At 42.7% G+C, this 16107-nt stretch overlaps 1 protein-coding gene across 7 annotated transcripts in view; it reads right to left on the reverse strand.

Moving 5' to 3' along the window:
- The window catches only part of PRC1 (protein regulator of cytokinesis 1), a 121013-nt gene that overhangs the window by 88353 nt on the left and 16553 nt on the right, over nucleotides 1–16107 (reverse strand). For all 7 annotated transcript variants that reach the window (XM_029574725.1, XM_029574730.1, XM_029574726.1 and 4 more), the window contains exons 3-5: nucleotides 6264–6386; nucleotides 5692–5925; nucleotides 5003–5173 (exon numbers count right to left, since the gene is read on the reverse strand). In XM_029574725.1, the coding sequence (XP_029430585.1) occupies nucleotides 5003–5173; nucleotides 5692–5925; nucleotides 6264–6386 (528 nt within the window). The remainder of the gene's footprint in view (nucleotides 1–5002; nucleotides 5174–5691; nucleotides 5926–6263; nucleotides 6387–16107) is intronic.

Below are 16107 nucleotides of genomic sequence, written 5' to 3' on the forward strand. Positions count from 1 at the left end.
TGTAGAAGGGTAGTAATTACTGGTTCTGAATATCCCTTCATGTGCAGGCACCACCTCTCAAAAGCCAAGCCTTGAGACAAAATTGATCCTCCCAATCCGAAAATATGGACATGTTTTCAGGATGGTGAAAATAGGAGGTTCCAATCTGGGCATGAGAGGTACATTGATGAGACCTTCAGGGACATAGTAGCCAAGTCCTAAATCCAGTCTGGCAGCCCCAGTGCTGCCTTGGATCAGAAAGGTCTCCCAGTAGGAGAACATCACCTGCTCTCCAAGTGATGTATTGTTGTCTCGCACCGAGGACAAGTCTCCCAGGACTACTGCCCAGGAGGGAAGGGTTAGGCTGGCCATCATAGTTGGTGATTCGATTATTAGAAATCGAGATAGCAGGACCGCCTGGTGCAAAGGTGGCAGACCTCACGCATCCCCTAGATAGGATTATAGACCGTGCTGGGGAGGAGCCAGCTGTCGTGGTACATGTGGGCACCAATGACATAGGAAAATGTGGGAGAGAGGTTCTGGAAGCCAAATTTAGGATTTTAGGTAGGAAGCTGAAATCCAGAACCTCCAGGGTGGCATTCTGAAATGCTTCCTGTTCCAAGTGCAGGTCCCCAGAGGCAGGCAGAGCTCCAGAGTTCCAATGCGTGGATGAGACCATGGTGCAGGGAAGAGGGATTCAGCTTTGTAAGGAACTGGGGAAACTTTTGGGGAGACTTTTCCGAAAGGATGGGCTCCACCTTAACCAGAGTGGAACCAAGCTGCCGGCACTAACTTTCAAAAAGGAGATAGAGCAGCTTTTAAACTAGAACAAGAGGGAAAGCAGACAGTCACTCAGCAGTGCATGGTTCGGAGAAATGTATCCTTGAAGGATACTAATGAAATAGGAGAGTTAGGGCATCCCAACAGAGATTCCATTAAAAGCAAACAGTCCATATGCCTATATGTAAAAAAATCAAAGCTAATGATTTCCAAATTATCCCAAACAACTGAAAAGCAGGTTGTTAAAAACAAACAAAAACACACTTTGAAATGTCTGCATGCCAATGCCAGAAGTCTAAGTAGTAAGATGGGAGAGTTAGAGTGTGTTAGCAGCAAATGATGAGATTGACATAATTGGCATCACAAACTTGGTTGGAAGGAGGATAACCAATGGGACAGTGCTATATCGGGGTACAAATTATATTGCAATGATAGGGAGGATCAACTTGGTGGGGGCATGGCACTTTTATGTCCAGGAGAGTATAGAGTCCAACAGAATAAAGATCATACAAAAAATTAAATGCTCAGTAGAATCATATTTATTTTATATACCGACATTCGTAATATCATGCCGGTTCACATTACAACTGCTTAAACAAAAGAGTGAAAATACATTATAACAGGGAGGGGGAAGGGGGAGCAGTGGCGAAAGGAAGAGAGAGGACAGCAGAAAGAAGGATAGGGAAAAGAAACTGATAGGAACTGTAAAGAATGCACATTAAAACTAAAAACAATAAATATACAGGTTAACTGGAGGAGTACAAAACCATTGATGGAGGGGCGAGAAAAGATGGAGGCCAGGATAGCTGGAGGGAGGAGAAAGAGTGGGCTAGGTGATTAGTGGTCAAAGCTGAGATTGGTCAACTGTGAGGGGAGGAGGAGAAAATGAGTGGGCTAAGAGTTTAGTGGTCTAAGCTATGTTTGGTCAACATCTGGATATGCCAATTTAAAAAGCCATGTTTTGAGTCCTTTTTTAAATTTGTGCAGACTAGGTTCTAGGCAGAGATCGGTGGGCAGGGTATTCCATAGGGAAGGGCCAGCAATGGAGAAAGCCCGTTCTCTGGTGGAAGTGTGGTGTGCAGTTTTTAGGGTGGGGGTGCATAGGGTACCAGCAAGGTTGGATCTGGAGGGGCCGGTGGAAGAGCGGGTAGAAATCCCATGTGTGTTGGGTAAGAGTATAGTGATAGGATTATACTACCATCCACCTGGACAAAATGGTCAGACAGATGATGAAATGCTAAGAGAAATCAGGGAAGCAAACCAATTTGGCAGTGCAATAATAATGGGAGATTTCAATTGCCACACAAAGAAGGAGTTGGTGGATAACCACAACAATAATCTAACAACAACAAATTGTGGAAATCGCAATATTATCCTAAGAAGGTGTCAGCAAGCCTGACGTTATATGTCATAACGTCAGGCTTATCCCAATATTGACTGGGTAAATATAACATCAGGACTTGCTAGGGACAAAGTTTCTGGATGTAATAAATTACTGCTTCATGGAGCAATTGGTTCAGGAACCAACAAGAGAGGGAGCTATTTTAGATTTAATTCTTAGTGGAACGCAGGATTTGGTGAGAGAGGTAACGGTGGTGGGGCCTCTTGGTAACAGTGATCATAACATGATCAAATTTAAGCTAATAACTGGAAGGGGGACAATAAGTAAACCTGCAGCTCTAACACTAGACTTTCAAAAGGGAAACTTTGATTAAATAAGGAAAATAGAAAAAACTGAAAGGTGCAGCTGCAAAGGTTAAAAAAGTGTTCAACAGGCTTGGACATTGTTTAAAAATACAATCCTAGAGGCGCAGTCCATATGTATTCCTCGCATTAAGAAAGGTGGAAGGAAGGCTAAACGATTACAGTCATGGTTAAAAGGTGAGGTGAAAGAGGCTATTTTAGCCAAAAAACATCCTTCAAAAATTGGAAGAAGGATCCATCTGAAGAAAATAGGATAAAACATAAGCATTGTCAAGTTAAGTGCAAAAATTTGATAAGACAGGCGAAGAGAGAATTTGAAATGAAGTTGGCCATAGAGGCAAAAACTCATAAAAACATTTTAAAATATATCCAAAGCAAGAAACGTGCGAGGGAGTCGGTTGGACCATTAGATGACCGAAGGGTTAAAGGGGCTCTTAGGGAAGATAAGGCCATTGCAGAAAGACTAAATGAATTCTTTGCTTCCGTGTTTACTAATGAGGATGTTGGGGAGATACCAGTTCTGGAGATGGTTTTCAGGGGTGATGGGTCAGACGAACTGAACGAAATCACTGTGAACTTGGAAGATGTAGTAGGCCAGATTGACAAACTAAAGAATGGCAAATCACCTGGACCAGATGGTATGCATTCTAGGGTACTGAAGGAACTCAGAAATGAAATTTCTGATCTATTAGTTAAAATTTATAACCTATCATTAAAATCATCCCTTGTACCTGAAGACTGGAGGGTGGCCAAAGTAACCCCAATATTTTAAAAAGGCTCTAGGTGCGATCCCGATAACTATAGACCAGTGAGCCTGACTTCAGTGCCGGGAAAAATAATGGAAACTATTCTCAAGATCAAAATCGTGGAGCATATAGAGAGATATGATTTAATGGAACACAGTCATAGATTTACCCAAGGGAAGTCTTGCCTAACAAATTTGCTTCATTTTTTTGAAGGGGTTAATAAACATGTGGATAAAGGTGAAGCGGTAGATGTAGTGTATTTGGATTTTCAGAAGGCATCTGACAAAGTCCCTCATGAGAGGCTTCTAAGAAACTAAAAAAAAAAAGTCATGGGATAGGAGGCAATGTCCTTTCGTGGATTACAAACTGGTTAAAAGATAGGAAACAGTAGGATGAAATGGTCAATTTTCTCAGTGGAAAAGGGTAAACAGTGGAGTGCCTCAGGGATCTGTACTTGGACCGGTGCTTTTCAATATATATATAAATTATCTGGAAAGGAATACGACGATTGAGGTTATCAAATTTGTGGATGATACAAAATTATCCAGAATACTTAAATCACAGATTGTGATACATTACAGGAGGACCTTGCAAGACTGGAAGATTGGGCATCCAAATGGCAGATGAAATTTAATGTGGGCAAGTGCAAGGTGTTGCATATAGGGAAAAATAACCCTTGCTGTAGTTACACGATATTAGGTTCCATATTAGGAGCTACCACCCAGGAAAAGATCTAGGCATCATGGTGGATAATACTTTAAAATAGTCGGCTCAGTGTGCTGCGGCATTCAAAAAAGCTAACAATGTTAGGAATTATTAGGAAGGGAATGGTTAATAGAACAGAAAATGTCAATGCATCTATAATCGCTCCATGGTGAGACCGCACCTTGAATACTGTGTACAATTCTGGTCGCTGCATCTCAAAAAAGATAATTGAGATGGAGAAGGTACAGAGAAGAGCAACCAAAATGATAAAGGGGATGGAACAGCTCCTCTATGAGGAAAGGCTGAAGAGGTTAGGGCTGTTCAGCTTGGAGAAGAGACGGCTGAGGGGGATAGGATAGAGGTCTTTAAGATCATGAGAAGTCTTGAACGAGTAGATGTGACTCAGTTATTTACGCTTTCAAATAATAGAAGGACTAGGGGGCATTCCATGAAGTTAGCAAGTAACACATTTAAGACTAATCGGAGAAAATTCTTTCACTCAACGCACAATAAAGCTCTGGAATTTGTTGCCAGAGGAGGTGATTAGTGCAGTTAGTGTAGCTGGGTTTAAAAAAGGTTTGGATAAGTTCTTGGAGGAGAAGTCCATTAATGGCTATTAATCAATTATACTTAGGGAATAGCCACTGTTATTAATTGCATCAGTAGCATGGGTTCTTCTTAGTGTTTGGGTAATTGCCAGGTTCTTGTGGCCTGGTTTTGGCCTCTGTTGGAAACAGGATGCTGGACTTGATGGACCCTTGGTCTGACCCAGCATGGCAATTTCTTATGTTCTTATGAGTTGAAAACTCAAAGAAGTATATTGTGAGGGAAAAAAAACCAAACACACCCGCACCCCACACACATCTGTAAACGTGGAAAAAGCTTTACCAAAGCCAGCAATACTGGTCCATAGTCTCAGAATAAATAGGTCAGCCTGTCAGGATAAATTTGTGAATCAGCTTGGATATATGAATATGCATACTGAACATATATTAAGGAAATCGTAGAATGTTTGTGACCAACACCATGATTGTGAATCCCAAGCCAAACCTCAGTTTCACATATTGACAAACAAAATGCTTCTATACCTGATGTAACAACTGTTTAAGAGCATCAATGTTTTCTTTCGATAAACAAAAGGCTTCCTCATCCTCATACATAATTTCTTGCTCAAAGCTTGTATCAGGAACACGATCCAGTTCTTCCATATACAAAATGATCTCTCTTCTGGTGCTCACAAATTCTGCTTTTCTGCGATCCTATGAACAGAAAAGTAATGTCAGATCAGTCCCAGAGGAAATACACAATACATTTATTCAAATTTGGTAGTGAGATGTGAATGATAATGTTCAGTGAAAAGCTACATTAACATTATTAGCAAAGATGAGAGTATAACAGGAGGTCCCCTGGCAAATTAAGTTCACGTTTCCTGTTCAGATTGTGGTCAATACTCTGGGATTGAAGACTTAGCAATTGTTTGATTTAGATACGGCATCTCAAACACGACAGTAAGACAAGAAGGGAGGGGAATTGAGATGGGTACTAAGAGTTGAATTAAATATGAGAATGTGTATGCTCATCTACTCAACACACTCAAGGACAGATTCTAGATGTAAAGCTTCTATGGCTAGTAGCTTGGATATATCTTTTACAATGTGGGTCAGAACTACTGAGCAAACTGTAGGCCATTTGGTTTCTATATAACAGCAACCAGGTTAAAAATCCACATAATCAGTGTGGAAGCACTCTAGAATCAGTTTTAAATTATGCAAAGTACCTTTTCAGCAGTTAGTGCAGCCAAATGCAGTCTGAATTGATCTAGTTCCTCTAGACTTGGTACAGACTCACTATCAATATAGTAAGGTGTTGTGCAAAGAATATCACAAAAGTCTTGGTCTTGTTCTTTCAAAGTTTGCAGCTCCTGCTTTCTCTCCTTCTTCTGTTTTAATAAGACTTCTACACGAGTGCGCAAATCCTTCTCTAGTTTTAGGATTGTGCTCTCCTCTTGTTCCTAAATAAAGCACATCACATTTCTTTACAATTAACCTATTACACACCACATCACATTCCATAGCAATTCTTGCCTCCTATTGCAGCCCAAATCCATTTTATTTTATTTGCATAGAAGCTGAACCAACAAACTAACTTGCAAGTGGTTAGGATAGTCTGCACCAAAGATTCTGTGAAATCAGGTAGACAATGCCATTGTATTCAATGACAAACAGATACATAGACATTTGAAAAACAAGACAGCTTCAGAGAAAAAGGTTAATACATAGAATAAACAGGTATTTAAATAGATAAAAAGCAAAACCTTATATAAAAATGGTTAGATTATGCATAACTTACTTCAAACGAAGTCAAATTAAGTTCTTGACAAAGAGTGTTTAATTCCTTGCGGCAAAGATCAATGCTGTTTAAGAGGCGCGCTTTCAGACTCTCCTCCTCTGCTATCATCATGTCCAGGAGTTCCTGAAAAAGCAGAAAAAAGGTTTAAAAGCATGTATATTAACAGTACAAGTGACCACATTTAAGAGATCATAATTCCATTAGAAAGTAATCCGTTTCTTCCAAATAAGTAAGGGACGATTATATCCCAGTTTCTGGACTAATACATACCCTAAGGTGAAATTAATTCTTGCCTGATAATTTCCTTTCCTCTAGGCAGGTAAGTCCACACAAATGGGTTATACACTCCAAACAGATGGAAACTGAGATCAAACTGACTTGCTGATATCACTTCATATAGTCCTGCCCAGACATCAGTCTTGCCAGTATTGCTGCAAAAGCCAACTGTGGACAATTTAACAAAAACTTTAACAATGTCTTTTTTTTCCTTTTCAGACAACCAAGAAGCACTGGACTCTAAAGGAACTGCAGTAGCGTATGAAAAATTAGGTCCTCACTTACCAGGATCCTCACCAGTCAAGAATTTATCTGCTTCTGATTCCTATCTTTGGTAATGTTCTTGGGGGAGGGGGGAAAAAAAAAAAAGTCAAAGCAGTAGAGCCCAGGATGGGAGTGTGGACTGGCCTACCTGACCTAGAGGAAAGGAAATTATCAGGTAAGAATTAAATTTCACCTTCCTCTTCATCCAGGTAGGCCAGTCCACACAAGTGGAGTGTACCAAAGTTACTCCCTAGAAGGGTGGGAGGCTGCCCTTGCAAAGAATACATACTCCTGACTTGGAACATCCAAACGATAATGTCGGGAGAAGGTAAGCAAGGAAGACTATTGTTGCTATTCAGATCTCTGATGGAGATAGCAACTTCAACTCAGCCCAGGAAGCTGCTTGCACTTTAATAGAATGCGCTCTAATTTGCCTGGGCAAGAACTTCTATGCAGGCGCATAGGCCACCGTTATTACCTACCTAATCCAATGTGCCACTGACTTGTGAAACAACTTCCACCTTCAACATTTTTTCCGGAAAAGACTGGCAACCTTAAGATAGTGCCACAGATGCCACCTTACATCCAAGGGATGCAAGACCCCAAATTCTTGCTCATCCTCAGACCAAGTCAAAGTCAGTAAGAAAAAGGACACAGAGTTGAAAAGTTAAGGACAACTTGGCAAGAAAGGTACAGTCGTAAGCTGCACTCTGTCCTGGATAACCAAACAAGAAAGACTCTGGACAAGAAAGAGCCTGCAATTTCGAAATCCTCCTTGCTGAACATATGCTGACCAGAACAGTCTTCAAAGTTAGTAAATGCCAGGGAAGCTGTTGCAGAGAAAGAAAGGTGGGACCTTCCAAAAAGGTCAAGACCAGATTAAGATCCCAGAGCAGCACAGGGATTCACAAATTGAATGTTTAATCTCTCAAAAACCTAATAATGTCTGGGTGCAAAGAGAGAACTACCTTGAACTCATCCCTATAACAAGCCAAAGCTGTAACCTGTACCTTCAGCATATTAAGAGCTGATTAATATTCAGCATATCCTTAACCTGTAGAAAGTCCAAAATTAAGGGCACCACTGCCCTGTAGGGGCAACACTACAGCTCCATGCACCAATTCTCAAAAATTCTCCAAACTCTTACATAAGTTAACGTCGTAGAAACTTTGAGTTCATAACAAAGGTGTTCTCCACCGCTGAAGAATAATTGTATTTCAACAGTCTAGCACTCTCAAGGGCTAAACCATAAGACGAAACTAATCCAGATTTTTGTGAAGAATCAGCCCCTGAAGCAAGAGTTCCTTTCGCATTGGCAATCACAATGGCCTGCCAACTATCGAACGCTGGAGATCCAAATGGCCTGCGCAGCCAATCTGGGGCCATCAGAAGAACTAATCTTAGATACCTCAATTCTCTGTAGCAACCTGTCAATCATTGGCCAGGAGGGAAATACGAAAAGCAACTGATCTTGTGGCCAGGTCTGAACAAGATCAAAATCAATCCAGAGAGGCTTGAGAGCCCCTTTTAAGACTGTAAAACCACTGCACACCATCAGGTTCAAGAAAGGCTGACCCCACAGAGAAAATGAGTTTAAAGGCCTCATTTGCTAGTTCCCATTCTCTTGGGTCTAAGGTGCGACAACTGAGATAATCCACATGAATACTGTCCACCTCTGTGATGTGAGGCAGAGAGTGCCTAAAGATGCTGTTCCATCCATGGCAGCAATTTGACCATTTCCATAGAAACTGGTTGACCCTGGGTCCCCCTTGACTTATTCATGACACCATCATGGTGTTGTCCAACATCTTACTGCTCTTCTGCTCAATTGGCCTCCAAACTTCAAGAATGCCAACCAAATCGCACCAGCTTCCAGTTGATTGAAGAACCACCCCATCTCCATGAGACCACTTCCCCTATGCCACTAGTTCCTGCCAGTGGGCTCTGCAGCCCTGGACTTTTGCATCTGAATGGACCACTATCCAATCAGGAATCACTAAATCCACCCCTTAGGGAGATGTTTCTGCATCCACCAAAGCAACTTCTGCTTCATCTCCAACTAAAAGGCCATCCATAGCATGTACTCCCAAAACTGGATTCCACTAAGCCAATATCCTCTGAAGTGGAAGCATATGTGCCCTCACTCAGCCACATCCAATGTCACCACCATAGAACCCCATGTCTGTGGACAGGCCCATAACAGATGGACGGTCGCTCTCAGGGTCTGCATCTGCCTCCAGATCTTGTGGATATGTTTTTGTGTGTGTGTGGGGGGGGGGGGGGGAGAAAGACTACCACCGGATTCCCAAACACTGTCGGCTGTTGACTGATCTTGGCTAGATTCACTACTCAACCTAGCTCCCGTAGCATTTGAACCACCCTGCAAGACACTACCTGGCTTTCTGACAGACATGGCCCTGATCAACCAGTCGCCCAGATATTAACGGTCTAATATGCCTTCTTTGCACAGGGTGGCGGTTACTAACATTACCTTGGAAAATGGTTCTTGGCACCTTAGTCAAATTGAACAGCCAAGCCTAACTGGTAATGCTGACCTAGCACCACAAATCTCAAGAGTCTCTGATGCTCCTCCCAGATGGGGATGGGCAGATGTTCCTTGATCAAATGTAGGCCTATTAGAAACATTCCCTACTGCATCACCATAATCACAGATTGCAAGGTTGCCATTCTAAAGTAGGTCATGCGCAAGAACTTGTTTATTCCCTTCAGATCCACAATGCAGCAGAAAGAACTTTTTTGGTAACCACAAAATAAATGGAACGAGCAGTACCTTCCTGCTCCTTTGAAACTAGAACTACAGCCTTCAAGTCTATCAGCCGTTGCAAAGTGACTTGTACAGCCGCTCTTTTCACTGTAGATTTGCATGGAGGAGAAAAAAAACCCAAAAACACATAAAAGCATCCATAGGTAACCATAAAAATTCCAGGGCATAGAGTCTCTCACTACTTTCAGGACCCATTGGTCTGAAGTGATATGGGTCCACCTTCATTAAAATTGACAGACATCAGCCTCTCTCTAGTATTAGAGGATGGACTCCCAAAACTACTGTGAGGTACAGGAAACTTCAGAACCCGAGTTGTCATTCTTACCCATCTTTGACCAAAAGAACTGATCAGTGATTTCTTTTCTAGTATTAAAACACATCTCCCCCCCAGATTCTTCAGGATGCAATGCACACAGGAACTAGGAAAGCCAGTATGACAAACTGTCCCTTATGGCTCCACCAAGGGAGTGTGGAAGATAGAGTTACTCCCAAGAGCTGCCCCTAAAGGAAAAAAGAGCCAAGTTTGCTTACCGTAAACTGTGTTTTCCATAGATAGCAGATGAATTAGCCATGCTGTCTGGGTATGTCTTCCGTGCCACTAGTTGGCGGAGCTCTCTCCAAGTCTAGTAAAATCTATCAGCTAGGAGCTCCCTCCTGCATGTTGCCAGTATTGCCTCAGGCTGTATCAAAACAAGCAAGTTAGGTTAGAACTGTCTGGGGAGGTGGGCGGGCCAGCATGGCTAATTCATTTATCTATGGAAAACACCATTTATGGTAAGCAAACTTGCTCTTTTCTTGTAGATAGGCATCTGAATTAGCCATGCTGTCTGGGAGTCCCCAGCTGAAGTATTGAGCATTTGTGTTATGTTCATAGTGCTTGATTTGCTAAATACTATAGGTAATGGCGGACAGTTCCTATGAAGGCTTCAGTTTAGTGGAACTTGTGCTCTTCTGAAGGATAGTCCGTCCCATTAATGCGTCATCCACTGCTTGTTTATCTAAACAATAGTGGGATGTGAAAGTGTGTAACGAGGACCATGTCGCCACTTTACAGATATCTATGATTGGTACTTCATGGAGGTTGGCTATTGCTTGTACCTGATGTGCTTTAGGCGTTGCAGGTAACGTCTGTGATAGTTGAGTATAGCAAAACTGGATGCAGTTGGATATCCATGTGGATAAGGTTCTTTTTGTTACTGGCCTTCCTTGTGAATTTGGATTGAAGGAAATGAACAGTTGGGATGGCCTAGTGGGAGAATCTGTGCGCTGTTTGTAGTAAGCCAGTGCAAGTTTACAGTCTAGAATATGTAGTTTCCATATCATATCAGGGAGGAATAGCCTAGTGGTTAGAGCAGTGAGCTATGAACCAGGAGACCAGGGTCGGAGTTCCGCTGTCACTCCTTGTGCAAGTCACTTTACCCTCCATTGCCTCAGGTACAAAAAAAACTTAGATTGTAAGCCCTCTGGAGACAGGGAAATACCTACAGTACCTGAATGTAAACAGATGTGATCTCAGATCGAATGTCAGTTATATAAAAAATAATAAATAATCATTGTGATGAGGTTTTGGATGAAATGTAGGTAAGGTGATATTCTGGTTAATATGGAAACTGGAGATCACCTTTGGAAGAAGTTTCAGGTGTATCCATAAGGTCACTTTGTCATGGTGAAATTGAAGATAAGGAGGGTAGTGAACCAGGGCTTATAGTTCACTTATCCGTCTTGCTGAAGTTAATGCCACCAAAAAGAGTACCTTCCACAAAGGTACAGAAGGTGACAAGTTTCTAAAGGTTCGAACGGTGGAAGCATGAGCTGTTTGAGAACTGTGTTAATATCCCACGGCACTGGTGGTTTCTGTAAAGGTGGACGTAGGCGCAGTACTCCTTTCATGAATCTCAAAACTAAAGAATGACATGAAAGAGGCTCTCCATTAAGAGGAATGTGGTAAGCTGCAATAATGCTTAAATGTACCCTTAAAGAGGAAGTGGCAAGTCAGTCACTGTATAGAAGATGAAGGTACGAAAGAAGTTGTTCTGGTGAACAAGTGAATGGGTTTGTTCCTGTGGATAAGCACCAGGAGTTATAGAGATTCCATTTTCTTTGGAAATTGAGCCTTGTGGAAAGTTTCCTCGAGGATAGTAATGTGTCCTGGAGAGCAGGAGAGATGTTCAAATGTTGGTATGTGAGCCTCTCAATCGCCATGCCATGAGGTGAAGGGAAGAGTGAAGGGGATGTAGCTGTGATCAGTTGTCCTGTGTAAGAAGGCGATCGCTGTCCCCCAGAGGCATTGGATTGCAGATTGATAGGCGTAGGAGGTAGCTGTACCATGGTTGTCTTGGCCATGCCAGTGCTATGAGTATTAGATCCGCTTGGTCTTCGATACAGCTCCGAATCATTCGAGCTAAGAGAGGTATTGGAGGAAATGCATACAATGGATCGTGTGTCCAACTGATTAAAAAGGCATCTGGACCGAGTCTGTGTGGGCTCGGGTAAACTGAGCAAGAGGTCTTTAGTTTTGTGTTGACTTCTGTTACAAAGATCTATGGCTGGGAGACCCCAGACCAAGAATATGTGGCTGGTCACTTCTGGGTTTAGCTCCCATTTGTGGGGGTGAAAAATCCTGCTGAGTCTGCCTGCTATTGAATTGTGAATGCCTGATAGGTAAGTCGCCTGTAGGGACATGAGCCTGCAATGGGCCCATTCCAGAATCTGAACAGTTTCCTTGCAGAGGTTCCATGAACCAGACCCTCCTTCTTTGTTGATGTAAGACATTGTAACTTGATTGTTCATGTGAATCATTGCAATTCTTTCCCGAAGGAAGTTTTCAAAGGATCGAAGGGCGTAACGTACCGCTCGTGGTTCCAGAATGTTTATCTGCAGTGTCTGTTCGTATAAAACCACTTACAAACACAGGGTCAGTGGTCTTAAGTGTGCTCCCCATTCTGTGGGGGATGCATCTGGTTAGTATGATCTGATGTCGTATTGGGTGTAAGGGGGAGCCCGCTTGCAGGGTTTTTGGGAGTATCCACCACTCCAGATCCTGTTTCATGCTGTTGGTTAATGAGATTTTGGGGGGGTGGCAACAATGGTTGGAGAAATTAGTCCCATTGATGCTTCAACCCCCATTGGAGGCGGCGCATATTGAATTGCGTATTTGGAACTACATAAATGGATGCAGCCATATATCCAAGAACAGCGAGGACCTGGCACACTGGTATAGTCGCAGTGCAAAGAAGAGTTGTAGCTAACGTGGAGAGAGTTAACGCTCTCGGATGCAGCAGGAATGCCCTGTCTTGGACTGTGTCTATGAGGGCTCCTATGAACTGTAAAGTCCGAGTGGGTTCTAGATTTGATTTTTTTGTAGTTGATGAGAAGACCTAGATTGTCTAGGCACGGAATTGTTTCGTAATAGTGCTTGATTGCCTGCTACTATCAACCAGTCATCTAGATAAGGGAATATCTGCACCCCTTGTAGTCGAAGGGGTGCAGAGGAAAGGCCAAATAGAAGGACTTTGTATTGGAAGTGTTGATCTTCCATCTGGAAACATAGGTAACATCTGGAATTGGGATGCATCGGTATGTGTGCATAAGCATCTTTCAAGTCCAGTGAACACATCCAATTCCTTGGGCTGAAAAAAGGGAGAATGGATTTGAGAGAAGTCATTTTGAATTTCTCTGTTTGAAGAAATTTGAGTTGGCAGAGGTCTAAGATTGTCCGTAAACCTCCTGATTTCTTGGGAATTAGGTTTTGTAAGAGAAGTTGTATTTCTTGCAGAAGATGAGATTTGAAAGCTTTTTGATGGATTCTGTGTGGAAGGGTGGGAAGTGAGGAGAAATGGAGAGAATATCTGTGTTGTATTATGGATAGTACCCATTGATCCGATGTTATTTTAGACCAAGCTGGAAGAAAATTGGATAATCTCCCCACTGGTGGTGGCGGCAGAACCACCTTTAAAAACCTGATGTGGGTTTTTCTGGCTGAGTATCAGGTTGTTGTCTAGGTTGACGGGGATTTCTTGCATGCTGATGAGATGCTGTTGGTTGATATGGTTGTTGCCTTGGTGGATAATACGTTTATGGTTTATAAGATTTGAAAGATTGTTTCCTGTAAGGAGCAGGAGCAGTGTATTGACGTCGAGTTGTGGTGAAATGCTGAGGTGCTGTTAAAGAAAGGACCGCCGTTTTGTTCTTTAAGCTTTGTAACAGTAGTTGTAAACTGGTCTCCAAACAAATTATCCGGGCGACAATGTAAATTAGCGAGCTTGTCGTGGACGTCATCATGAATAGCACTAGAGCGTAACCATGCAACACATCATGCTGCTAAGGCATTTGCTGAAGATTTAGCTGATATATCGAAGCCCTCATGCACCGATCTTAAAAGATGTCTTTACCTATTCCATATTATAACTTGGAAGAAGGGTTATGTGTCATCTGGGGATGCCTGTTGCAGGTGTGGTTTTAGTGCCTGTAGGCTCTCAAATAAGTATTGGGCTATATAAAAAACTGATGATTTTGTATCCTGGCATTGAGCATTGTGGATTGGAAGAACTTCTTGGCAAATTCATCTAGGGATTTATTTTCCTTAGTTGGAGGAGTGTTAGAATGTATCTTTGCTTTCCGAGCTTTCTGCATTGCAGATTCAGCCACGACTGATTGATGTGGAAGTTCAACTGCAGCATGAATCCTTCATCCGGTATTTGATATCCACTTTCCGAGATGTTGGGGGAGGGGGGTGGATAAAGGAATATCCCATGCTTTTTCCATTAAGGTTGTTAAAACTTGGTGTTGTGGCAAAGCCACTGGCTCATTGGGATCATCAAATATTTTCAGGATGCCCAACATTTGTTGTCAGGGATCCGGGATACTCTTGGTTTCAACATTCAATATCTGACCAACCTTCTCAATAAATTGAGAATATGAGAGGTCCTCCAGAGGGGAAGAAGGTTGTGGAGGTAAGTCTGGCGGATCAGAGGGGTAACCAGTTGAGGAGTTTGAGGTAGTCTCTGAATCCAAAATGTCTTCTATAATTTATAAGTGGGAAGGTGGGAGGCGTTTTGGTGCCATACCAGGTAATGCTGGATCTTCCGGAAAAGATAGTGATTGTTGTGGAAGACCAGTAGGTGGTACTGTCTATGTTACTGACTGTAACAATTAAGAATGGTGGTGATTTGAAACACTTCTTGTGTCGTTAATGCCTAATGTTCAGGTCCTGCTGTCGCTCCTTGTGACCTTGGGTAAGTCACTTTACCCTCCATTGCCTCAGGTACAAACAGACTGTAAGCCCCTCTGGGGGATAGAAAAATACCTACAGTACCTGAATGTAAACCGGTGTGATCTCGATTGAGATCGAATGTCGGTATATAAAAATAATAAATAAAAATAAAAAATGCCGACGTAGATTGTTGTTGAGATGGTGCAGGCCTTTATGGTGGTTGTGAAGGCGCAACATTTCCTGGAATCTATGCACCAATGGATGATACAGAAGCAGAAGATGATCCTCCAGAAGATAGTGATGTGTCCGAAAGGCGTATTGGTGATAACTCGACCTCAGATTCCATCGGCAAGGGTGTTGAAACTGGTTTCTTTCCTTTATGCCCAGAATGATGTTTCTTTGGAAGTTTGGAGTCGACTGCATCTGGGGAACCCCAGTGCGTTGACAAGAGTGAGTTGTGTCGCAGATGCGTCGCTTGAAGCAGATTGCGTCGCAATATCTTCTCTGCGTCAATGTCACATCGGGTCGATGCAATATGAGGTTTGCATCAATGCTTCGACGCGTCGGTAAGACCACCCTTCAATATGGCATTGGCTCTCTTATCTCTAGAGCAATGTAGTCTAATGCGTCTGTGAAGCATGCGGCCGCGATGCCACCGACGCATCCCCATTCCTTGAACCGATTCTTGGCTATTGGTCACAGGAGGATGTTCTGACCTTTGGGGGGGTGCTCGACTGAAGCAGCTGTCCTCGATGAGAGGTCCTTCTGTCTTCACTTAGGACCTGGAGAGGAGCTAACAGGCTTCAGAAGTGGCTTAAGAGCCTGAAGCTCTGGACTGCAAGTCTTGAATCTTTGCAGCGCTCTGAGATCGTGGGGCATATGTCCGCAGTCCACACAGTTCTTCTGATCATGAAGAGGTCCAAGACAGAGGTAACAAGATGAATGGCCATCTGTGGCAGACAATTTTGCCACATGAGCAAAATTTAAAGCCTGGATGAGGCATCGATCAGATCTCAGATGTTAAAAACTGCTGTTTTGTGATCTTTCCTTTAACTTGTCAAATTTTTGAAACTTTTTTCCTCCACAATTTTCAGTTTCTCTCAGGAGAGAGGAGCACCACGAGGCTAAAAGGTTGCATGGAAAAAAAACTGACTGAGGAGCCTGAGACAATACTGGCAACATGCAGGAGGGAGCTCCTAGCTGAAAGACTTTTACTAGACGTAGAGAGCTCCACCACCTAGTGGCACGGAACACGTACCCAGACAGCATGGCTAATTCAGATGCTTAGCTACGTGAAAAAAATCATA

This window comes from Rhinatrema bivittatum, chromosome 13 (genome assembly GCF_901001135.1).
Source record: "Rhinatrema bivittatum chromosome 13, aRhiBiv1.1, whole genome shotgun sequence".
NCBI lineage: Eukaryota > Metazoa > Chordata > Amphibia > Gymnophiona > Rhinatrematidae > Rhinatrema > Rhinatrema bivittatum.